This window comes from Astatotilapia calliptera, chromosome 6 (assembly GCF_900246225.1).
Source record: "Astatotilapia calliptera chromosome 6, fAstCal1.2, whole genome shotgun sequence".
Lineage (NCBI taxonomy): Eukaryota > Metazoa > Chordata > Actinopteri > Cichliformes > Cichlidae > Astatotilapia > Astatotilapia calliptera.
This window is the reverse complement of record NC_039307.1, coordinates 17759275-17786400: the sequence shown is the minus strand read 5'-3', so window position 1 is coordinate 17786400 and position 27126 is coordinate 17759275. Positions and strand designations below refer to the sequence as shown.

The following is a 27126-nucleotide window of genomic DNA, read 5'->3' as shown; positions in this document are numbered from 1 at the left end:
TATTTATTTTCCAGGGAGTTGGCAACCCTAACCTTCCCCACCCTCATTCAGATCTGGCGTTTGGAATTATTTTGGTTTTCATGTGACGTATGACCCTGAAGGTAAGCGAGTCATGGACTAAAGTAAAACAGTATGTTGGATGTGCCATGCAATGCTCAATTACATGGGTGGGAACTAGTGTGTTAGCGCAGTTAGCTCGTTAATGTGTTGGCCGTATAGCCCCATGCACGGGGCGATCGGCGGTAGCTCGTTAACGGAGATTTGCCGTGTTGTGGCGTTAAGGTCATTTCAACGAGATTAACTGTCACGGTCCGTGGAGATAGACCGTGTGGGAATGTGTGTGTTGGACCCAGACGCGAACACAAGCGAAGATGCAGGAGTGGATTAAACAAAAGCGAGCCTTTTATTATGGTTGATAACAGAACAAACCAGAGCGAGGGCAGTATAAGGGTAATAGTTCAAACAGAAAACCTAAACTGGACATAAACTAAGAAAAAGCTATGGCTGGAGATACGGAACACAGGGGGTGGTAACACAGACGACGCGACACAGACTGCATGAAACACAGAGACTAAATACACATGAGGGATGATCAGGGGAAGTGGATGCACACGGGGAACACAGGTGACACTGATAATCATAACAAGACACGGCAGGAGTGAACGCAACACTGATGGGAGATGGGCAAAGTAAAACAGGAAGTACACAGAGGTTCAAACAGGAGGAGAGAGAGCACGGGGAGAACGCAGACATAACGGGCTGGGGAAAACATAGAATAAAACACAAAGAGAGACGAGGGCTCATAAATACACAGAGGGGCACACAGGGGGTAAGAGTCACGAAGGGAAAACACTTAGGGAACAACACAACAGGGCAACTCAGGAAACATGGCCTAAATAAGGAACGAAATACAAAAATACAAGGAACTAAGAATACTGGGCCCACATGGCCCAGGACCATGACATCACCCCCCCCTCAAGGGCTGGCACCAGACAGCCCAAACACAGAAAAACCAAAACCAAACAGGAAACGACCCAGGGCGGGCGGCGGGGGCCCAGGATGGAGGGCTCGGAACAGAAAACAAAAGAGCACAGCAAACAACCCAACAGCCCAAGAAAAACAACCCAAAAACACAGTGCAGTTCAGGGGGCCGACCATGCGGACGGCAACGGCGGAGACGTGGAAACAGTTCGGGGGGCCGGCCGCGCGGAAGGCAACGGCGGCGACGAAGGGGACGACGGAACAGTTCAGGAGGCCGGCCGCGCGGAAGGCAGCGGCGGCGGCGAAGGAGACAACGACGGAGTAGTTCAGGAGGCCGGCCGCGCAGAAGGCAGCGGCGGCGGCGAAGGAGACGACGGAGCAGTTCAGGAGGCCGGCCGCGCAGAAGGCGGCGGCGGCGAAGGAGACGACGGAGCAGTTCAGGGGGCCGGCCGCGCGGGAAGCAGCGGCGGCTCTCCAGTGTCAGGCGTACTGGCCGAGGCCCGGTGGGCACAGGGCCAGTCGAGGCAGGACCAGGCAAGGCGGGAGACTCTGAGGCTGGGCCAGACGGGGACGAGGACTCTGAGGCTGGGCCAGACGAGGACGAAGACTCTGAGGCTGGGCCAGACGAGGACGAAGACTCTGAGGCTGGGCCAGACGAGGACGAAGACTCTGAGGCTGGGCCAGGCGATGCTGCTGAGGCTGAGGCTGGACCAGGCGATGCTGCTGAGGCTGAGGCTGGACCAGGCGAGGATGAAGACTCGGATGAAGCTGGACCAGGCGGCGACGTGGATGGAGACACGGAGGCCGCAGCTAGCGTGGATGAAGACACGGCTGCAGCAAACGTGGACGAGGCTGCCGGTGGAGCAGCTGGTGGCTGAACGGGCCCCTCGGACCCTCCAGCGGAGACAGGAGGCTGAACGGGCCCCTCGGACCCTCCAGCGGAGACGGGTGGCTGAACGGGCCCCTCGGACCCTCCAGCGGAGACGGGTGGCTGAACGGGCCCCTCGGACCCTCCAGCTGGCGTGGCGTGAAGTGGTGTGGCTGCTGCAGGGTGCCGGAGTGGCACACCCAGGCATTCAGCTACGGATGCAGGATGAGCAGTCATGGAGACCCCTGGCAAAACAGAGAGCTGAACAGGCGGCTGAGCCGTTACTCTGGCAGAAAAAAGATGCCGCTGACTCTCTGGGGAATTTAATGTAACATCACATGGTTCATTTCCCACCAGATCGCCCCTGAAAACATTATTCATTTGGTCACTGTCGGGTTCAGAACCCAGAACAGAAATGTCCATGGCAGTCTGAGAGAAAGTGGTGTCGCAGCCAAGTACTAGGTGTGTGTTCCTTTCAGAGGTCTGCCTGTCATTGTCCAAATTCATATTCTGGTTTTCCTTCACAAACATAAAGTCAGAGTCTTTATTCTCAGTCTTTGGTTCTTTTATCTCAGAAGCAGAAAAACACAAACTCAGAGTGGCTGCCTCACCCTCACCAGAATTACATTGATTAATCTTGAACACACAGGCAGCATCTACCCCATAATATTGCCCAGAGTCAGTAACAGTCTCTGCACCATCTCTAGCGGAAATCTCGCCATTCCTAGCAAGCAAGTTAACTGTTATGGACAAACCCTGTTCGAAAGGTGGACCCCCAAGGCTCTCAGCACTGTTTATTTCCTCTGTCACAGGAAGACAACGTGACGTTTCTTCAGTCTCCACCTGTGACAGGGTTTCAGTCACCAAAGGGGCTAGTTCGACCACATGAGCTGTATTTATAACTGAACCGTTCCTAGAAACATGATTAATCAGTTCACGGCTAGGTTCCTGGAGATCCATTAAGGTGGCACAACTGGTCAAAGAAGACACATTCACATTCATTTTGCAGTCATGTGGTGGACTTGTAACCTTATTAGAGTCTGTGCTTACACGTACAGCAGTTACACTTCCTTCTGATGGGACGGCTGGCACTAGGTTAATGCCAAGAGTCTGAATACACTCTTCTGTGATTGGTTTGACAGAGCCATTAGCTTTAGCAGTGACCATATTAGTCACAAACAAATCAAAAGTGATGCTGTCAGAGGGGATTGAAGCCTTATTATGCTCTGACTGACAGGAATCATGCAGCTCGGCCTGGTATTTGGCAGTCTCAGGCCTGCGTTCCCCAGCTAGCCCCCCACCAGAAGTTGATTTAGACAGAGACTCTGAGTCATCTATGAATGGAAGTGCAGCTAACGCAGTGTCTGATAGGGCTGTGGCTGCCAGTGGTGGTGCAGACTGTGAGCTTACTAAATCAGTAGTGCTCCCAACCAACACCCCATCCTGTAATGAGTTAGAAGAAACAAAAGAACATGATTCCAGATTTACACAAACTGAAGGTAAAACATGATCATTAGAGACAGTATCGGAGGCCCGGATCTCTGCCCCAGCATTCACTGCGCCCTGCGGGGTGCTGGAGCTACGTGGTTCAGACATGTGTCCCCCATCTTCTTTGGGGGGGGCACAATTCACTCTTAGAGTTCAGAACATAACCCACATTGCCATTACTGTCCTCTTGACTTGGGACACGAAACTCAGGTGAATTGTGCTTATTGAGTACAGGAGTGAGAGCATCACTCAGAGGCTGCTTTGAATTGTTCTCCTCTGGTTTACCTAATAATTTGGTCTCACACAATTCATAACAAGTAGTAGAGTCACGAGATGAACGAGCTGAGGAACAGTCAGGTTGATCACTGGGTACAGACAGGGTGTCATTATTTAAGTCACACCGCTCATGACCAGAGGTTATATCACCACCCTTCACACCAAACATGAGTTCGTGATCAATACTTTCATCGTTTAGCAAGAGAATGGGTGGTGTTGAGGAGCACTGGGTAGCTATCGCTCCTCCACCACATGTAGAAATTGTCTTTATCTCTGGAGCATCTGCGAACCCTTCATGACAGTCACATTCCAGCAACTCAGGAAGACTTTGAGGCGAAAGATTGTCACTAACCTCTATTATTAACGGAGTCCGAGAGGAAACGAGAGTTCCACCAACCTCCAGCTGCTGCAAGGTGCTGCGGCGACGTGGATGTCGCCTCTTCCTTGAGGGAGCCACTGAGGCTGAAGCATTGGCTGTTGGGGAGGTGAGGGGTGGCAGACCCTGGCAGCTCCGAGGGCCCCCCAGAGCCAGGCGTGTTCCCCGGAAAGAGCGCTCACCACGATCAGGGGCGAGCCACGGCTCCCTCCCGAACTCTTCCTCTAGCTGTGCGTATGCGGCGTGCTGCTGCTCCTCGAGATCGACATCCAGGATCCCCACAGCATCCTCGTGATGCTCCGTGGGGGGCGAGGCGGGACGTAGCGGTGTGCGACGGCGGCGAGAATGCCGTTTTTTCCTTGGACAAAACCTGACTTTCCATAGCGACCGGCTCCTCGTCCTCCAACCACATCCGTGCCAGAAAGACAGCAGGAGACGAGTAGTCCGATCGAGGCGGCGAGGGCGGGCGGCAGGTGCGAGGCGGGGCGGTTGGCGAGAACTCCTCCTCGGGGATGAGCCAGGGCTTCCAACGGCGCTCGTCCTCGCGATACGCCCGTAATACTTGCTGCCGCTCCTCCTCGCTGAAGTCAATAGCCGCTGGCATCTCCTTGATCCGCGTAGTGCAGTCAGGCGGTGGCGAGGATGCGGAAGCCGATGGAGCGTGAGCCGAGGGTGTGGCGGCGGTGAGCCTCACCGTACCGACTCTGACGGCTTCTGGCTCACGAGGCAGCGGGGAAACTGAGCTACCGCATGACTCTGGCGACGGCTCACGCACACAGGACCGCTGCAGTTGCGGGCGGAGTTGGAGAGAGGAGACGAGAAAGTCAATGACGAGGGGATGCAGCGCCTCCCATAACCAAAGGAATACGGACACGCATACCCCTACTTGGCGGGCTAACTCGTTCCGTTCCTCCTCTCTGGAACGCCGCAACCACTTGCCGCATAGCGACTCCACTGTCCGGATGATCTCCCGTTCTTGTGTCGCTGGGTCCGGCATGGTCGCGTCGTACTGTCACGGTCCGTGGAGATAGACCGTGTGGGAATGTGTGTGTTGGACCCAGACGCGAACACAAGCGAAGATGCAGGAGTGGATTAAACAAAAGCGAGCCTTTTATTATGGCTGATAACAGAACAAACCAGAGCGAGGGCAGTATAAGGGTAATAGTTCAAACAGAAAACCTAAACTGGACATAAACTAAGAAAAAGCTATGGCTGGAGATACGGAACACAGGGGGTGGTAACACAGACGACGCGACACAGACTGCATGAAACACAGAGACTAAATACACATGAGGGATGATCAGGGGAAGTGGATGCACACGGGGAACACAGGTGACACTGATAATCATAACAAGACACGGCAGGAGTGAACGCAACACTGATGGGAGATGGGCAAAGTAAAACAGGAAGTACACAGAGGTTCAAACAGGAGGAGAGAGAGCACGGGGAGAACGCAGACATAACGGGCTGGGGAAAACATAGAATAAAACACAAAGAGAGACGAGGGCTCATAAATACACAGAGGGGCACACAGGGGGTAAGAGTCACGAAGGGAAAACACTTAGGGAACAACACAACAGGGCAACTCAGGAAACATGGCCTAAATAAGGAACGAAATACAAAAATACAAGGAACTAAGAATACTGGGCCCACATGGCCCAGGACCATGACATTAACCCGAAAGCACTAGTGGGAACACAACAAATATGACTGCACATTTATGCCGACATCATCCTAGTGCAAAGACAAAAACAACAAGCATGCTACTAACTTTAGCCGAGTCATTTAGACAGCTGTTAGCACATGATTCTCCTTATGCTGCTGAGAATATAGCCCAGAAGAAGCGGATAGTATAGCTTTTATTTTGGAAAGAGACATTTCTCTGTAATAAACTCTCTTTTCCAAAGATGAGTGATTCCTCAATCAGATACAGGGCTCGCAATATCGCTAGCCCGACGTCCCGGGGCTAGCGATTTTTTTCAGTCGGGCTACCAAAATCTATCTCTGCCCTGCCCGTCGGGCTATTGTAGGAAGGAAAAATATATGTCAATGCTTTTGCATTCTTTCAGAAATGTAGCTGGGTAATTATGTCATTGGCATCGGTGAGCCACTGTCAATATGTGACATATTGAAATCGCGTTTGAAGTTGCGCTTGTTTTTTTGCTTTCACTTTGCAATCGTGCGAACTGTGTATAGAGAGCGACAGCACTGATCTGTGAGTGATGATAATTTGTGCACCAATTCCTCTGACATCGTCTTATTAATCGTTAGCTTACTATGCAAACATGACAAGTGAAATCTCCCGCAGCAAGCTTAAACATGTGAGAGGTCGATCGCGCAGAGAATCGCTGAGCTTATGTGAGTGCGTGTGTAAAAGCAGCAGCATATATATTTTAGTTCTGCTGAGCCAAATAAGACAGGTCAGGGTGAAGAAGTGACAGCCAAAGAAAAGCTTACCACAAAACGGAGAAGTTATGACAAATCAGACTATAAGGCAAAAAGAAAGTGCAGCTTTATGGTTTCATGGACAAAAGAATTTCTGTGGCTGCAATATGATGAGCTAAATAACCAGGGCTGCACATAAGTGGTCCGCAGGTGCGCATTCGCTGTCAAAATAAAAAACACGCACAAGGGTTAGGGTTAAATTTAAGAACTGTACTTTTGAGTTAAAATATATATTTATAATTTTAATAAATGACAAATTAAAAAGGCATGAACATTTTTTTTGTATCAAAAAAATATCGAACCGTGACACCAAAGTATCGAACCGAACCGAACCGTGAATTTTGTGTATCGTTGCACCCCTAATATATATATACACACATATATATATATGTGTGTATATATATATATATATGTGTGTGTGTATATATATATATATATATATATATATATATATATATATATATATATATATATATATATATATATATATACACACACACACATATATATATATATATATAATAAAAAACACGCACAAGGGTTAGGGTTAAATTTATAAAAAAAAAAACACCCAGCACGCCCCTGCGGGCGGTTTATCCTTCAAGCTCGGGTCCTCTACCAGAGGCCTGGGAGCTTGAGGGTCCTGCGCAGTATCTTAGCTGTTCCCAGGACTGCGCTCTTCTGGACAGAGATCTCCGATGTTATTCCCGGGATCTGCTGGAGCCACTCGCCTAGCTTGGGAGTCACCGCACCTAGTGCTCCGATTACCACGGGGACCACCGTTACCTTCACCCTCCACATCCTCTCGAGCTCTTCTCTGAGCCCTTGGTATTTCTCCAGCTTCTCGTGTTCCTTCTTCCTGATATTGCTGTCATTCGGAACCGCTACATCGATCACTACGGCCGTCTTCTTCTGTTTGTCTACCACCACTATGTCCGGTTGGTTAGCCACCACCATTTTGTCCGTCTGTATCTGGAAGTCCCACAGGATCTTAGCTCGGTCATTCTCCACCACCCTTGGGGGCATCTCCCATTTTGACCTCGGGACTTCTAGGTTATACTCGGCACAGATGTTCCTGTACACTATGCCGGCCACTTGGTTATGGCGTTCCATGTATGCCTTGCCTGCTAGCATCTTGCACCCTGCTGTTATGTGCTGGATTGTCTCTGGGGCATCTTTACACAGCCTGCACCTGGGGTCTTGCCTGGTGTGATAGACCCCAGCCTCTATGGATCTTGTACTCAGAGCTTGTTCTTGTGCTGCCATGATTAGTGCCTCTGTGCTGTCTTTCAGTCCAGCTTTGTCCAGCCACTGGTAGGATTTCTGGATATCAGCCACCTCCTCTATCTGCCGGTGGTACATACCGTGCAGGGGCCTGTCCTTCCATGATGGTTCCTCGTCTCCTCGTCAGACTGCAAGACCAGACTGACCAACCTGTGCACTGCCTCCTCCTATATATATATATATATATATATATATATATATATATATATATATATATATATATACACACACACATATATATATACACACATATATATATATACACATACATACATATATGTATATATATATATTTTTTCTTCGATACCCAATATCCACAATGACGGCGAAACAACTAGTAGCTCAGTGTTCCAACATTCGAAAGAAAGGACTGCTCTCACAGCTAGAGATTGACAAGGTACAACACAAATGCTACGGCAAGGAGGAGTCAGGACGCCAGGTCAGGAGGGAGATATCATCACCCCCACCCGAGATTGGGTACATAGCCCCAAGTGCGATAGGAGAAGGATCGTTGAGTGCGAGAGGAACTGACCTGAAAAACAGGATCATGGCCAAGCTTGAAACCTGGATCCCCCGTAGCCGGTTACCAAGATTACGTGAAGTACCCTCAGAAGGTCTGCTAGATGATGTTAATGCAGCACTACGGGCAATACCTACAACCACGATTACCGACACTAACAAGCTGATCTACAATACGGCAGCAGTGATCAGTGAGATGCTTGGCTACAAGTTGAACAGCAACAAGGGGCAGTACCCTCCATGGAGAAGGAGGCTAGAGGGCAAGATCAAAGTAGCACGGAGGGAGGTTAGCCAACTAACGGAGTTGCAGAAAGGTGCGACAAATAAGGTGCCTAAGAAATACAGCAAGCTGTCCATACCTGAGGCCTTGGAAACTGCCAAGCAAAGACTCACAGCCTTGGCCAGCCGCTTGAGGAGGTACACCAGAGAGATAGAAGGCAGGAGAATAAACCAGCTGTTCTCCACAGAACCAGCAAAGGTGTACTCTCAGTGGCAAGGGAACAATAAGAGAACAGCACCACCAAGGCTGGAGACGGAGCAATACTGGAAGAGCATATGGGAGAAGGATGCAACCCATAACGGCAATGCTCAGTGGCTAGAGGATCTGAGGGCAGACCACAGCGACCTCCCTGAACAGGGTCCAGTAACCATCACAGTGGCAGATATCCAAGAAAGGGTCTCCAGTATGAAGAGTTGGACAGCACCAGGGCCCGACATGGTTCACGCCTACTGGCTGAAGAAGCTGACTGCACTCCACGAGCGTCTGGCAGCACAAATGAACCAGCTGCTAGTTAACGAGAGACACCCGGAATGGCTAACTGAAGGCCGGACGGTCCTGATCCCCAAGGACCCCAAGAAGGGACCGGTCCCCTCCAACTACCGACCAATAACCTGCCTCAGTACTACATGGAAGCTCCTGTCAGGCATCATATCGGCTAAGATGAACAGGCACATGGGTCAATACATGAGCGGGACACAGAAAGGAATTGGCAAGAATACCAGAGGCGCAAAACACCAGCTACTGGTAGACAGAACAATCAGCCGAGACTGCAAGACCAGACTGACCAACCTGTGCACTGCCTGGATTGATTACAAGAAGGCCTATGACTCAATGCCCCACAGCTGGATACTGGAATGCCTAGAATTGTACAAGATCAATCGGACCCTAAGAGCCTTCATCAGGAACTCAATGGGGATGTGGCGTACAACACTAGAGGCCAACTCCAAGCCCATAGCACAAGTCACCATCAAGTGCGGGATCTACCAAGGAGATGCTCTGTCCCCACTGCTGTTCTGCATAGGCCTGAACCCCCTCAGTGAGATCATTAACAAGACTGGCTACGGATACCGACTACGGAACGGAGCAGTTGTCAGCCACCTCCTGTACATGGATGACATCAAGCTGTATGCCAAGAGTGAACGAGACATCGATTCACTGATCCACACTACCAGGCTATACAGCAATGACATTGGAATGTCGTTCGGACTGGAGAAGTGTAGTTGGATGGTAACAAAGAGAGGGAAGGTAGTCAGAACTGAGGGGATTGAACTACCAGAAGGCAACATTGCAGACATAGAGGACAGTTACAAGTACCTGGGGATCCCACAGGCGAATGGGAACCATGAAGAGGCCACTAGAAAAGCTGCAACCACCAAGTACCTGCAGAGGGTCAGGCAAGTCCTGAGGAGTCAGCTGAATGGTAAGAACAAGATCCGGGCCATCAACACGTACGCCCTGCCCGTGATCAGGTACCCTGCTGGGGTAATAGGCTGGCCAAAGGAGGAGATAGAAGCCACTGACATAAAGACAAGAAAGCTCCTTACCATGCATGGAGGGTTTCACCCCAAGTCCAGCACCCTGAGGCTGTACGCTAAGCGGAAGGAAGGGGGCCGGGGACTGGTGAGTGTCAGCACCACAGTCCAGGATGAGACAACGAACATCCAAGAATACATTGGGAAGATGGCCCCAACTGACCGAGTGCTCAGTGAATACCTCAGGCAGCAGAAACCCAAGAAAGAGGAGGGAGACGAGGAACCATCATGGAAGGACAGGCCCCTGCACGGTATGTACCACCGGCAGATAGAGGAGGTGGCTGATATCCAGAAATCCTACCAGTGGCTGGACAAAGCTGGACTGAAAGACAGCACAGAGGCACTAATCATGGCAGCACAAGAACAAGCTCTGAGCACAAGATCCATAGAGGCTGGGGTCTATCACACCAGGCAAGACCCCAGGTGCAGGCTGTGTAAAGATGCCCCAGAGACAATCCAGCACATAACAGCAGGGTGCAAGATGCTAGCAGGCAAGGCATACATGGAACGCCATAACCAAGTGGCCGGCATAGTGTACAGGAACATCTGTGCCGAGTATAACCTGGAAGTCCCGAGGTCAAAATGGGAGATGCCCCCAAGGGTGGTGGAGAATGACCGAGCTAAGATCCTGTGGGACTTCCAGATACAGACGGACAAAATGGTGGTGGCTAACCAACCGGACATAGTGGTGGTAGACAAACAGAAGAAGACGGCCGTAGTGATCGATGTAGCGGTTCCGAATGACAGCAATATCAGGAAGAAGGAACACGAGAAGCTGGAGAAATACCAAGGGCTCAGAGAAGAGCTCGAGAGGATGTGGAGGGTGAAGGTAACGGTGGTCCCCGTGGTAATCGGAGCACTAGGTGCGGTGACTCCCAAGCTAGGCGAGTGGCTCCAGCAGATCCCGGGAACAACAACGGAGATCTCTGTCCAGAAGAGCGCAGTCCTGGGAACAGCTAAGATACTGCGCAGGACCCTCAAGCTCCCAGGCCTCTGGTAGAGGACCCGAGCTTGAAGGATAAACCGCCCGCAGGGGCGTGCTGGGTGTATATATATATATATATATATATATATATATATATATACACACATATATATATATATATACACATATATATATATATATATATATACACATATATATATATACACACATACATACATATATGTGTATATATATATTTAGTATATATTGATACAATATATATAAATATGTGATATACATATGCCCTATTAATAACTAATTTACTAAAAGGATCACAGTTTGACTTTGCGGTCACGCTGTTAAGATGAACATATGAAGACAACTTGATGATGAGCTGACTTTACTTCAGCACAAAGTAGAAAAAAACATTGACTAGTCTGAAGCCTAAGCTGTTAGTGCATGTTAGTTTAGTGCATTTCTTTTATATTCTTTTACACTTGAATTCGAAGCCTGTGCTATGTTTAATACATCCATCTAACACTGCAAATCACAAGGAAAAGTTTAATATGTCACGACTAATACTCACTTTTCTCAGAGCAAGAGCAGAGAGCACGTAAACACATTTAGAGGCTGTCATCCAAATTACACAGTCATGAGGGACTAAGAATAACGCACTTTGGGGCAAACATTTAACCAACCTGTGCGTCATCAGTCAATGGGTTGTTTTGGCTTACAGCAGATACAGGTGCACAACAGCTGTGAATGGAAGCTCTGGCACTGTTTGCTGGATATTTCCAGTGCCAGACTAAGGACAAATGTATTTGTTTGAGTGTTTTGTATTCACACAAGGGTGTGTCAACTTCTATTTATCGAAATTGTGGTTTTATGAATTCAGCTATATCAAATGAACAACCTTCATGATTGCGCATGGACTAAAGTGGTTATTAATGTTTATTTCGGTTTTGGCAACAATACTGTGCCCGTTTATTTATGCTTTTGTGCATACAAAGGTGACTCTGCAGCGCTCTGTGAATCTGGCTCTTGCAGTATTTTTTGGGTAGAAATAACTCCTGCATATTGCCTTCGAAGTATTGATGGCTGCTCCTGAAATGCTATATGTGTTGCTGAGAGAGAAATCTTGAGAAAAGAGGAACGGGAGAAAGAACACGGTGAAAGATCTGTCAATAAAAACAATGAGCTCCAAGATGTAGCACACCCTGAGGAGATTTCAGGTACGCCATTGATAGAAAAGGAGGCCAATGAAGAACAATTAATTATCACACTCTAAGGACAACGGGATGGCAAGAGGGTCATGGTGAAGAGGAGGGGGGAGGCAGAAAAACAGGAACAGAAAGCAAGTCAGTAATCTGGTTAGCAGAAGTAAAACAAGTGGCACATTTAGTAAAGACAAAAACAGGAGAACCATTACAGCATGCTGCAGGGGCGGCGCGGTGTAATAAGAAAGCCAAAGATACACAAAAAAGAGAAAATGCAAGCAAAACAGAATTATTCAAGGCTGTAAGGAGTGTGTTTGATTGTAGCACTTCTTCTTTTTAAAAAGAAAACTAGCACAGACTTCAAAATATTCTATTAAACTACAGACACAGCTGGTCCAAGGTTGATGTTATTATTAAAAAATAGCAGTGCCACAAATCTGAAAGTTTAACAGAGGAAAACTTTAAATTCTTACACTCCAACTTAATTTCTCACCTTAGTTTGAGCTGTTTGCGGCATGGCACAGTGTTCCTCATGCAGGTCCCGCTGAGCGGGTCCACATCCTCCACAATTACAAACGGCGCCTCCTCCAGAGTCACGATGGACAGGTGGTCCTTACGCTCCTCCGCTCCTGAGTACAGCTCAAAGCGAGGCCAAACGTGGTACCTCATCGTCAAGGAGCCTCTCTCCCATTTGCCAACCTGTATGAGTGAGTGGGAGGACAGCTGTGTGTAATGTGCACGCCACTGTAACGAGTACTTCAAGTGGCAGAAAAGTGACAGACACATCGCAGAAGCATCAGAGGAGGAAAAGGGCAGAGAGAAGAGAAGAGAAGAGAAGAGAAAAGAAGAGAAGAGAAGAGAAGAGAAGAGAAGAGAAGAGAAGAGAAGAGAAGAGAAGAGAAGAGAAGAGAAGAGAAGAGAAGAGAAGAGAAGAGAAGAGAAGAGAAGAGAAGAGAAGAGAAGAGAAGAGAAGAAGGTTTACCCTGTCCCACTGTCTGTCCTTGTCTAGAAGAATGATGACCAGCTTGGGAAACATCTGGTGGCCTTCTTCACTAAATGACAGGTTTCGGCCTTCAAATGTCACATTCATAAGGTACCTGAAAATGGAAAAATCCAATATCAACACGCGGTTGTTGACCACAAAGCAAAATGTGGAGAATTTAAACTTCATTCTGGATTTCCTTAAAACATGTTTAATGAATATTTAAATGCTGCTTTGCCATCTTTAACGCTGATCTAAAACAGAATTACTAACAGCAAGACGAACCAAACACGCTGTGGATGTAAAAGATTATCAGGAATTCATCTGAAACCTGAACTGACATATTATAACACAAGCTGTGGAGGCTATATGTGTACAAATACCAAACATTTTTCTTTTTCAAGTCTTTTTTCATTATTATTTGGCGTTCAGCTGCTAAAATTCTCCACATTGTTCAGAATCTAGTTACAAACTTTGCTGCACGGTGTGAGCAGCTACAGCACTAAACAGTGGGCGACATTTCTCTGTGAGGTCATCGCAGTAACACCTTTACATAGAGGCAAAGTCATCTTTAAAAAAGAGCATTGATCGGTGCAGCTTTAAGGGCTACGAGGCAACATGCAAGCAGCATCAGTACAGCGCACGGGATGCTGCTGTACCCTTATTCCAAAACCGGTGTGAGGGTGCACTCAAATCAAGGGCCACTTCTTATCAAATATTTTTTAAATGTTGAAATATTGCAACCAAAACATTTCAGCCACATAGATGGCTCATATTGGTAGTGAGTCAGTGCTGTCAAATATTCAGTCCAATTACTTGGCAACGTTGTATTTGTCATTTTTGTAATCTGTTGGGATGTCGTTCAGAAACATAAAAGATTGAAGGAGGCTGAATATCTGACACCCACTGGTTTCCTATTATACTTTTGAACACAGCTGCCCTTCTTCTTTATTAAATTCTTTATGTTTTATTTATTTTAATGTCTATGTCATATGTTTAAAATAAGATTTTACTTTCTTAGGTCTGAGGGTGAGATGTGGCATTTTGTTATTTCTGTATATAAATAAATCTGGAATTGAATTTAAAATCTTTCTCACATACAAGATCTTGAATAATCAGGCCCTGTCTTATCTGAAAGACCTCTTTGTACTGTATCACTCAAACAAAGCACTTCACTCTCACGCTGCGGCCTTATGTGTGGTTCATATGATATATAAAAGAAGAACTTGTGCTTTCCGGGCCTTTTTCTGTGGAACCAGCTCCCAGTTTGGATTCAGGAGATAGAAACCCTCTCTACTTTTACGATTAGCCTCAGCCTTTCTTTAATTTGCCTTTTTATAAAGCAAATTGTTAGGCCTGGATCAGGTGTTCTTGAATCCTCCCTTAGTTATGCTGTAATTGGCCTGGGCTACTGAGTGTTTTTCTTCTTCACTCACTTATTTTCACTCTCTTTGTGTTTAGACATCTCATTGCATTTATTCATGAGTTATTATTCATCTCTGGCTCTCTTCCCCAGCGTGTCTTTTGTCTTGTTTTCCTCCCCTCACCCCCACAAGCCTGGTTATGCCAGAGGTTTCTTCCTGCTAAAAGGGAGTTTTTCCTTCCCACCATCGCCAAGAGCATGCTCAAAGTGGGTCGTCTGATTGTTGGGGGTTTCTCACACTATTCTAGGGTTTTTACCTTCCAATATAAAGAGTCTTGAGGCAATTATTGTTGTGATCTGGTGCTACATAAAAAATGTCCATAATAATTGTATTATTATTAATATTCTTTTCATTGTTATTGTAATTATTATTTGTGGCAGCAATAGCAATCTTGATATTTTATGCAGTCTCTTAACTCAACCACGACCACAACGAAGGTGACCCAGTTTGAAGCATAGTTATAGTGTTAAGAAGAACAGAGCAGGAGCAGGTAAAGCGAGAGTGAAAGGTGGAGGAGTGGGTAAAGGAGGAGAGAGTGCGTTAAGTGCTGTGTGGATAATAATCAGCATATACAGTATGTGTTTCAACAAGTGCACAGCAGTGGCAGATAAGGTGGAATCATCTCTCTCTCTCTTTCTCTCTGCCGCCTCCTTCCCGCACTCTTCCTCATCCTGATCTGTGGGCTGCCATCACCATGGAGACGCTCTGCCTCTGAAACAATCCACCGGAGAAATAAATATCTTGTCTGAATGCAAGGAGTAAGGAGCTCAGTGTGTGTGAGCGTGTGTGTGTGCTTAAAAGGATGTATGAAACACATTTTACCCACCATTATCTCCAAGCAAGTCAACAGTGTGAAAAGAAGGACAATACATCTTTTCACAAGTGAGTAGAAAATAAATAAATAAATTGCAGACAACAGATGAGCAATGGGCCTGAAACTTGCCCAAGATTTTATCGCAAGTACCTCCCACTAGAACATTCGGTACTTCTATCTGTGATCTCTTCAACTATATTTATATCCGACCTCACACACACACACACACACACACGCAGAGTTCTAAGTAGGCTACATGCTTGGAGCAAGTCAATAATATGACTCAAGCCTCCATGAATTGCCTATTTGCTGCGTACTGGCTGGCTTGCGCACTACAAGTGCTGTAATGCACGTGTAACATGGGATTAGCCTCCTAATACAGTTTGACTAAAACAATGAATCCTGTTCAGCGTCCTCCACCAACTCACAAATCCAACATTTTCCTGGAAAAGCCTTCAAAAATTTTACACCTGGTTAGACACTGCTTGTAAATATCCTTCACCATTTTTGCAAAAAACCCATTCTCGATCACTTAAGCACATTTCACTCGGTGCACGGCGCACTTGTGAAGCACAATGTTAACCAAACAACTACAGCGCCGGTATCATCGCTTATTGGTAATGATATGATGCGTATAAGCCTGTAGGAGTGCACAGGCGGCACAGGCGAGTTAAAGGTTCATACCAATAATGGATGGTTGTAATCTGAGAAGTAGAGAAGGAAGACTGTGTAAGAGCTCTGAGGGGGGGTAAGGAGGAGGAGGAGAGGATGTGGATGGTTTGTGGAACCACAACCAACAGAAAAACCTCCATGAATACATGTTTCCCAGCATAAGCAATTGCTAAAGAGACAGCATAATGTTTATTTGATTGATATTTACAACTGTTTTTTTTTCTTTTGCATTAGTAGTCAACAGTGAACCTTTGATAACTATAAATGTTTGATAACTAAAGGCATCTGCACTCGAGTGCGGACCAAAACAACCGCACCCAGAAGGTTTGGTGTGAATTATCAGGCGTCTGGGCTAAATGCGTTCTCATAGCTAAGCATGCTTTGCATTCTGAGCAGACATGTGGTAGAGTACCACTGATGTGCATTCACTGTTCCTGCCCCAGACACATCTGTGTACCACTACAAACTGTTCTCACATGGTTTCTAGTGAGGCATTATGGTTCATGTGAATTTTTTTCTGTGTTTTCTCCCCAAAACACTGAAGAAAACTTCAAGTGTACAAGCTCATCAGCTGATCAGGGCCATAGTAAATGAACTACAGGTGTGAAAACACCTGTTTTGGTGCGCCAGCATGTGATGGAGGTTTTGGAATGTGTCCCCTCAGAGCCTGACGCGGTATGCTGGCAATAGAGGTGTCATGGTAACTGCATTTTACGTGGTAAAGGCAAAAAATGTAAACTGTATCAATAATGCACATATAATAATTATATGTAAGAGCAAAAGAGAAGATTTACAACATGGTATTGAAACCTGCTATGATGTATGATTTGGAGATGGGGGCACTGACAGAAAGATAGGAGACAGAGTTGAAGATGTTAAGATTTTCACTGGAAGTGATCAGGATAGACAAGATTACAAATGAGTACGTCAGAGGGACCGCTGAAGTTGAGTGGTTGGAAGACAAAGTTAGAGCAGCGAAGTTAAGATGTTGTGGACCTGTGCAGAGGATAGTGGATATACTGGAGAAAAGATGTTGAAGATGGAGCTGCCAGCCAGAAGGAAAAGAGGAAGGCCCCAGAGAAGATTCATGGATGTAGGAAAGAAAGACATGTAGAGGGTTGGTGTGACAAACGATGTTAGGGATAGGGTGAGATGAAGGCAGATGATCCTGTGGCGACCCCTGTGTAATCTTTTTGTATAGGTCTTTGTTCACATGTGGTTAAAGACTCTCTCACCACCTCTATGGCTTTGATTCATTTGCCAAAGAAAACAAAGTACAAGTTGCAGAGAATCTGAATTTGACAGCTCAGTATTTGTAGTTTTACAAAACACTCTCTGCAAATCTTTAAAAAACATATTCGCTCACAGCGGCGAAGATGCTGCTTCACCATCAAATCAGCATCGCATGTGATGCAGAAAAATGTTTTATGGTAAAGTAAGCTGAGGTCAAATTTAGCCAAATTCCCAGTTGTAGCAGTTTTATATTTTCTTCTCTTGTGCTTTTATTTGTTTGACGAGCACTACAAGATTGTAGACAATAAAAATAACTGCGTATCTGTCTATATTAAGTCTCAGTAATACTCAGCAGCTCAGCAGTGTTATTTTGACTGCAGACAAGACGGCTTTGACGTGTCGTCACAAGCGGGTGACGCAAGCAGGCGTACGTAAAACTGCAACATGAGCAGGCAGGATAATTTAATGCAATGTGTTGCCATGGCTCCCACAACCACAGCAATTTCTGTGCAATCAGCTGCGTTGCCATGGGAACAGTAATCTCACAGATGAGAGGCTGGTTGAAGGAGAGGAAGAGAGAGGAGTATTTTTTAGTCTGAACCTGAGTGTTTACTGACTTCCCCTCATGCTGTCTTTCAGTTTCAGATCAATCTCTCCATCTAACCTCGGAGAAGCGCGTCGAATCACACATCAATAGGATTCATCTTCCCGTACATTAACCTGTGCCTTTACAAAGACTGATGCACGCTGTGAATTTACAGCAGAGGAGGCTGCTCTGTTTATCATTTTGTAGCCCTGTACTATTGATGTAGCTTTTATGTGCTGTTTGATCCCTCTTCGTGTCAGAGCTCCCCTCTGGAGGAGGAATATAAAATATATATATATATAAATAAATAAAAACATAAAAACTACTGGGATGAGCCACTAACCGAAGCTCACGCGGCTTCATCACAGCCATATGCAGCGCTTTGTGCGCCTCGCTCACCAACTGTTCCCCATCTAATCACTGGCTGTGAGGGGAATTTATTTTTTAGCAACAGAGACAATGAATCATCAATGGCATGGACACAATCCCTATTTTTGTGTGTGTGTTTTTCTATCCCCCAAATATCTTCAAATGTGTTTCTGAGCCATTTGATATCATGACTCCTTTTGAATTTCTCTTTTTTTTAATCTCAGAGTGAAGCAGAACAAGGTCACAAATTCTCTGTCGCTGCAATGCAGGGATGTAAAAATATATATCTCTGGCGCGCGTGTGTGTAAGGAAGTGTGTGCATGTATTCGCACACACACTCGCATGGACAAACTGTATCAGGTTGCTGTGGATGACTCCTGAGGCCTGCCTTTCAAAAGTTACCAGTTACTGATAAAATGTGTACTACACTTTACATGTCCTGCGGGATAGAAGCTGTGACAGCGAGTAGAGAGTGGACAGCCTCACAATACCGTGAATTATGAAAAATACAGAGTAGAAATGATGAGCCGTGCTACTCAAGGTCCACTTCAGAATAAATTAAACAAGGTGGCAACAGGTGGGATATGGGTGCAAAAGCTGCGATTAAAAGACAAAATATTTTCTGGTTGCAGCGAGGTTAAAATCTAAAAACAGATATCTGTGTATGAATATGCTGAATCTGTGGGCAAAGGACAGGACTTTTGGTCCTAAAAGCTGGTAAACAGTACATGTAGAGAGCAAATGAGGATTTGCATTTAGATTCTCAAAGCTACTATCTCTCGACTGATTTTGCTTTAGGAATAAGAAGCCACTGGTTTCCCAGACTGTAGCGAGAGACTGTTTAGCACACAGCAATTTCACCAACACTACAACCGAAAGATTGTCAGCCGTCACAATGCAAACACATATAAAACCGCTATGTATTTGTAAACTTTAACAGTGGCAGGTTCACAGTGTGACCTAACAAGTTTTAGATTAGCCTAATAGTTCTCACTCTGAGAGTCTGCAGAGGTAATCAAAGTGTAATTGAGCCTATTAAAAAAAGTGTCTTGAACACGAATACAGAGAATAATTTCCATGTTTCGCCTGATTGCAAATCAAATTCATTAGCTTGAAATAGCTCTTCCTCATGAGTTACATGACCAGCATGACATCTCCAGCATGTATCATAATCAAACATTTTCTGTCATTTGAATATAAACTGCTTTGTTGCTTGTAAACGAGTTTCACAAATCCAAAGATGAGCATCTTGCTGTGAGGCATCGGTGCCAACCGAGCCATCGCGTTGCTAAACGCTAAATTTTTATTCTGCCCTGTTCGTTTTAATTTTAGGGGATTTAGTTAAATAATATCAAATTTAACAAATTTAACAATTTAACAAAAAAAAAAAGATCCTCAGGCTTCTCCAATCCTGGGTTATGGGAAGGCTGGAGCCTATCCGAGCTGTCACTGGGCAAGAGGTGAAACCAGGTAACCAGATAACCTCTACTCCTACAGCCAATGTTCATGTTTCCAGACTGAAAAGCAGAGTACCACGAAGAAAATCTGTGTCAAACCCAAAAAATTCTGGCTGTGAGGTAAAAGCGCCAACCACTGTACCACCATGCAACCGCCCAACATACAATTCCAAATCCCCCAAATGATTTTATTTCTTATTTATTGAGCCATGTTTTTCAAGTGCCACAGCCCCGAAAGCTAAATACACAAACACAGTGCTGCCGGACTCCACACTGAAAAGATGTAAGGCTCCGAATCTCTTTGAGCTGCAGCCTTTAATAAGAGAGTCCACAGGAGCTCCGTGTGATCCGGGCCCGCGAGGACCCCTGATGTGCAGGAGACATCAGACAGCTACCTGTGGAGTCTGAAGAGAGGGAGCGTGTATCACAGAGATCGCTTACATTTAAAATGTGAACAAGGGCAAAAGAGAAGATGACAATGACCTTTCATAGTTATGTTTTTGTTGTTGTTGTTTTTTACTGTGGCTGATTTGATTTTAAAATTAGTAAATAAGGACACACTCATCAGTCCTTGTTAACCTCTACAAATAGAGCATATTTGTAGAACTAAAGACCTAATTTGACAGACGGTGATATAAAGAAGATTTCTAACATTTGTCAATAAGAGGACCAAATACCTCAGATGATCCCATATCCCCGGTAGCAACTAGCTAAAGCAAACCTGAGTACCACGGGGAAAAGCACAAGCTTGTCAATTTACTGTGCTGGTGATAGTCATGTAGTCATGTGTCTCAAACTTTCCTGTTTTTGTGTCGGCTGCTTTTCTTTTTCTTCTCCTTGTGATCTCCATATACTTTTTTATTCTTTGAGCGTCTCAGGAACATCTTTGTGTCCGTATGTTGTTATTTTTTTCTTGTCTGAGACTGTTCATGGTGGACACACAGCTACTGCTGCTTCCTTAAAAAAGGTAGGTTTACGTTTTTAAACGGGAAGAAGCAACAAAATTATTAGGTGTCTGAAAATAGCGAGCTAGCCTTGTGTGTGTGGGTGAAGACGCTGAGCAAAAGGCAGCTTAAACTGTAGGAAACTAGAGGGCATAATTTTTTATCAGCTCGCATTTGAACATGTTTGAATGAACACCTTAGCTCAGCCTGACAGCCAGATTAAATACTGCTGGAGGATACATTAAAGTCCACCCAAAAACACGTTCTCATAAATTCACAATGATGTTTAACCATCACACAGAGAAAAACATCATTTAAGTGAAATTTTAAAATAATTCTTCTCTGACAGCGAGCCCCACATAGCAGATTTTCACTTTGTTACTTTTTTTTTCATTTAACATTTTTGGACAGACAGGGAATGTTGGGAAAGGTAGCAGGGAATGATGTGGGGAAAAAGCTCACTGGCCAGGAGTCAACCCCCTGAAATCTCATCATCAGTGACTAACGCGATAGTTAATATTTAACTGTAAACCTGGTAATCAGAACATGAAACTTTAAAACTTATTCTCAATTTTTAAGCTAGTCAGTGTTTTTTTATAGGGTTAGGGTTGGTTTGCATCTAATGCAGAAGCAACAATCCACCCAGTTAAGTCCTAAGTACATGGTTATCAGGGCGCCCAGATGTTGAAATTTTATATAAAAAAACAAAAAAAGAATGAAACTTCCAGTTTTTCCTCACAAGTAAAACTTTTTGTTGTAAGTATAAGAAAAAATACTAAATATAATCTACATTTAAAACCAATTAAAGGGCCATACTGACTGACCAGAGCTCAACTACAGACCAGAAAATGTCAGTGAAATTTGGATGGCTGTAGGGGTGACAGGAAAGGCAGAAGGGGTGAGTACAAAGCTAAACTCATATTTAAATGTTCGAAGCAAAAAGAATACAGACAGCTGGGGCAGTGCCTTGATAATAATGGTTAATATTTACATGAAAATGTCAAAAAAGTGTTACTGACTTTTTCTTACACTAAATAGCACGCACTCAGTGACAACCAACCGAAGCACATCTGAGAGAGAGGTTAAGTATTAAGCAGTCATGTTATACTTCCAGATAAAACACTACCTGGGATACTTTTGTGTTTACATTTGACCACATTTGCTGTGTCACTGTATAAATTGCTGAGTCACTACCATTGTACTAAAATGATGCCGCTGTTGGCACCGTGATAGATTTCTGCTTTGAATTAGGTAGTCTGTCATCAGTGGCAGCAGCTCGCTAGAAAAAAAGGATTAATTTTGTTTGGGCTAATAAACGCTGCTGCCTCTGAGCTACAATTATCAATAAAATGTTCAATTTTCATCATATTTAAAATTAGCGCAAAATTATCTGAAATATGACGACATTACGTGATAAATATTGTGATATCGCTCTGAGGCTACGTCTGAACAGATGACTGAAAAGGGAACATGTTGTGAACTATTCTGTTTACAGCTTGAACATTGGTTTGCGTGTCCTTTCTCTGTATTTCAGTTAAGTATAGCCTCCCCAGTGTAATTCTTTTACTTCCTGTTTTATTTTGGTAATCACATGTGTCTTGTGATCTGTGCAGTTTTCTTCTTGTTTAAAGGAAGAAACTACTGTCACTGTCACCAAGTGCTTTCTCCTGGGGATCGTTGAATAATACTAGAGAATAACTATTATTAGAAGAAAAAATATCCAAAACATACATTTAGGTTTTTATTTTACAGTGCCTGTTATAAATTAAATTGTACTGCAACATCAATTAATACAAACTTTAAGCTGTTGCTTTTATATAAAGATATAATTTCCTGTTTTTCTCTACTTTAATGATTTATTGGTCGGTTGGAAAAATGTGCTTAAGAAGTCCCTTTGGTGTCTGGAAAAAGGCAATAAAAAACAATTTAGAAAATAATCAAGAGATTAACATAAATTATGTTAATCATTTCTTCCAATCAGAGCGCTTTAATTAAAATATTGACATGAGTATGGCGGTGCAGAAATAAACAGTCTTCATTAAGTTCTCACACACTGTATCGTCTCGAAAGTGAGCAGGAGCAGCAGCACCGGGAGCAGCGTTACAGATGTGAACCACTGTTTGCTGATCCAGTAAGCGAACAATACAATAAGTAAAAGGCCTTTTGAAATATTGATTGGTTATTTCTGTGGCATTTAAATCTCCCTTACAGCAATTAGCTATAAACAGGGCGCGGATAGAAATTGAATTCATGTCAAATATAAGTGATTCAGCTCTGAAACACATAAATCCTCCCTCCTTTCAATGTAGCTATAAATAGAAAACTAGGATCAACAGTTTTTAGCATGAGATGGGCAAAAGAGGGAGGAGGGGTGGGATGTGGAAAGCTTAAACATTACTTTCTGAGTCAACATTTTGTAACTGAGACATGTACTTGATACAGGTTTTCAGGAAAAATGGACGACAATCTTTGAGTGAGAGGTGGAAAAAGGAAAAAAAGAAGCGTTAGCAATAGAAAGATATTTAAAAGACTGATGCAGTCTGTAGATAGATAGCATAGGCTGCATTTAAAAGATGAATACCAGTCACAGTGGCCTCACTCATTGTTAGTGAGTTCCTCATGTGAAGAACTGACCTAAGTTTATAAGCTGATGCCATCTTACTGGACTGAAACCAGATGTGATGATTGAGGGATGCTTTTGATTGATAAGCTATTAACATGTCAAGCTTATACAGCACAAAGCAACAGCAAAAAAAGGTAGGCCTGCCCTAAATTCATCCATCTATTCATCTTTGCTCAGGTACTGGTGTGCAGAAACTGATGCCTTGTTTTCTACTGACTTCTATACAATCAGACTTCATTTTGCACCCAGAGAAGATCGATGCAGGTCTGAGGTTCTTTCAGACCTGGAAGCTTCATCTATAATAAATCTGTGTTTTGTAGAAGGCAAACAGGCCTTCCCATCCCATCATTGCTACTAAAGTGTGTTAGACTCACAGACTGTAAATAAAAGATGGCGACCACCACGATGTCACCCATTGGTTAGTGAGGTCCAGTTATAAAGCCTCAAGCTGAGCTCCTGTACTAACACCGTACAGATGTTTTTAGTTCTTTACTTGGTGAATAGAAACAGAAGGATGGGGACAGCTACTGTATGCCCTAAAACAAGTCCTCCTCCTTTTGGACTCTAATAGGGCCTTGTTACGACTGCTGTGCTAATGTTGTATGCAAATCTAAGTGTGCAGGTGCCTTTCCATCATTGGTGGTTCTGGAGGATGGGGAATGCGGATTGGCTCATTTCCTGGAGATAACATATTTGATGATGCTGCCATGGATGACCAGTGGATTCATCCTCGGCGCACCCAAACTAGCAGACCCTTTTGTTACTTGCCGGTGCTGTTACTTTATACTGGAGTATGTAGGGGTGGACTTTAATGTAACAACCACCCAATTTACTTTTTTCGGTATACCGAAGAAAGTAGAGGCGGCTGCTTGACTTGACTGAGATGGATGCCTTCCTCAAACCATGATCCAAAGCGCGCGAGACTGAAATCCTGTGCAGTGTCGCGAGATTTAACATTGCTATATTATTGAACATGAACAATTTAATCCACCCTCTCTGTATATCATGTAGTTTCTACACTATATAGTTACACTTCACTTTAAAGCATGAGGCAATTGTGTTAAATACACGCAAGATGCTTACATAAATCCAACTTTTTTCAGTGTAGATGGGCCACAACAGAACTAAAATGAACATCATGTTATATTAAAAAAACAGCATTGATAATATAACCGTTTGTAGATCAAGTTAGCTTATGACTGTATTCCTGTAGACTTCAGAGGGTTGCTTGAAGCAGGTTTAACGTTTTATAGGAGACTCACTGAATACCTGGAATTCTACAATTTCAGATCACAAGTTTTATTGCAGGATATCACAAGAATTTTATTTATATGTTTCTTGTTTTGCTCTTTTTCCCTTTTTTTATGTTGCAAATCAGGTTATCATGTGTGATATTGCCCAAAAGGGTATATTTACCTTTAATATTAAATGTAAACTTCTTTCAGTTGTTTCCTTTTCACAAAGGGTCACAGTCAGGCAGATTTTTTACACCAGATCAAACCCTCTTGTGGATTTGCATTTCCACCAGGTCTCAAACTGTGGAAGTTTATATGTTAGACAGATGTGTAAACACGAACGCTATGAAGCCCCGTCTTTTACATATGTTACAAAAAAGAAGTCCAGTTCCTCAGACTCAGTCTGTCAGTCAGAACTGCCCACCAAGTACATTAAAACATCAGTATGATGTTGGCAAAAAATGCTCCCAGCTGGACCTCATGGTGGGAACCATCTTTATTTACAGTCTATAACTCTAGCCCTCTTCAGTGGCGAGGATTCCCAGAAGCACAATGCAATGGCTTGTTTGCCATCTAATAAACACAGATTTATTAGACAGACACTTTTATTGTGCATATTAAGAAATGTAATAATGGTGCTCTCCTGCTGCAGGACAAAAAACAGGAAGGAAAAAATACTTTAACCTCCTAGGACCTGACGTCCACATATGTGGACATCACATTTTGGGTTAATACAGAATTTTGCTCTACAAGGGCCTGATATCCACTTATGAGGACATTATACTGCTACTGTTCTCTCACAATTTTAAATGAATATCCTCAAAAATAAGGTAAAAAAAAAAGAAATCTGGTAATTCTTTGTTTTTACATTCATCGGGCCCCAATGTGACCAAATATCAAAGAGAAAGTAAAAATGCATGCCGTGGAAGAGTTCTGGTCTTAGGAGGTTAAAGGTAAAAGAAAACGAGAGGAGCACGCTTGCCTCGCGTGCACAGGAAGCAGCAGTGACTTTTTTGGGCTGAATTTTACTGAATGCTCAAAAGAATGGCATGCAGCGAGCCCACAGCCGTGAAGGAAAATGTCTTGTCAGACTGCATAAAAGCACACTCACTACAAAATATTTATCATGTCTTACATCATATCTACCGGTGAGGAATTTGTAACAGCACAGGGATTTGAGAGAATTTTGAATGCCAGCCCTCACACACACACACACACACACACACACACACACACACACACACACACACACAATAAAGAACATCACTTTCTCTGCACACACAAATAAGCCCCTTAGCGCCTCATCCAGAAACCACTTGGAGCACATTTTCTCATTACCCCAGTGTTCCTGTCCTCTCTGTCAGGCAGGAAACAATGGATGGCCTCTAGAGCTCTGTGCGCTTGTGCGTGCATTTGCTTATTTGTCTAGGTTTCCATGTTGGAGTAACTGCAGCCTGTGTGTGTGTGTGTGTGTGTGAGAGGTCAAGCAGCCCCTAAACAAATTTGTGAGCGTGACTCACCGGGATCTCCCATCTCCGTCCATCAGCGCTGACAGGATGCCATGCTAATCCAGCATGCATGCAGCCCACTGTGGCCTGTAGCTATATAGGAGTTCATAGAGACATATGGCCTTATTATTGCTTTTGTCTCTTGGGATGAGTGAATGGAAGAGTTGGAATTATGCATATGCAGTGTGTGTGTGCGCTTGTTTAAGTATGTGTGTTCTAGACCCCTGCTAGCCCCTGGAGTCACCATCAGGATCCAGTGGTCCAAATTCTCTAGCTTCACTCAGTCAAATGGGGAAAAATGGAACGGATGGCTGGAAAACACACAGTATCAACACACATGCAGCACACACCCACACAAACAGAGCACGGCAACATCCCAGGTGTGTGCCCGAAGGATGATTGAGAGCTAACCCTGGGTCTAATAGCGTCCTTTGGAAACTGAAATATTCATGGCCGTGGCGCTATTGTTATCTCTGTCCTGTTGGTGGCTTAAACCTCGATGGCACGCATAAGTGCTCCACATATAAAAACAACAACAACCCAGAAACAAGGGTAAAGACAAGACCCAAATTTGCAGTAATACATCAACCTCAGCCTGGAGATTAATGCAGTAGTGGCAAGGGAGGTTGCCTAATATCTCCCTGTTTCTTCGCAATCCTGAAATTCAAACTGACAGTGAAAAAAAAAAACAAATAAAAAAACAGAGAAGAAGAGAGAGAGAGAGAGGCAGACAGGTGAGTAGTTTTGTAAGGCTAAAGCACCGCTTTTATTAGAGGAGATGTCCTCAGGAGTCCTTAGTTTTTATTAAAATAAGCCCTAAGGAGCACTTAAATGTCACACTATACCAACACATCTGTGTTTACATGCGTGTTTCTGTGTGCGAGTGATAACCCCACTGTTGTTCTATGGATCTCTTTTTTTCCATTAATCCGGCAGTCCCCGAGCATTCAATTAGCTGTGGAATCTGTGATCAATGTGAACACTAAAAGCATGCCCCATGAAGTTAAATGGGGATTAATTATTGAATACCAATGCTCCGTCTTGTTCTGTAATGTGCCAAAAAAGCAAAACAAGGAAGTTCAGAGGAA

General features: G+C 44.4%; 1 protein-coding gene across 8 annotated transcripts in view; it reads right to left on the bottom strand.

Moving 5' to 3' along the window:
- Positions 1 to 27126, bottom strand: part of grin2bb (glutamate receptor, ionotropic, N-methyl D-aspartate 2B, genome duplicate b) — a 145400-nt gene that overhangs the window by 34599 nt on the left and 83675 nt on the right. For all 8 annotated transcript variants that reach the window (XM_026170717.1, XM_026170716.1, XM_026170719.1 and 5 more), the window contains 2 exons: positions 13174 to 13288; positions 12685 to 12890 (listed from right to left, as the gene is read on the bottom strand). In XM_026170717.1, the coding sequence (XP_026026502.1) occupies positions 12685 to 12890; positions 13174 to 13288 (321 nt within the window). The remainder of the gene's footprint in view (positions 1 to 12684; positions 12891 to 13173; positions 13289 to 27126) is intronic.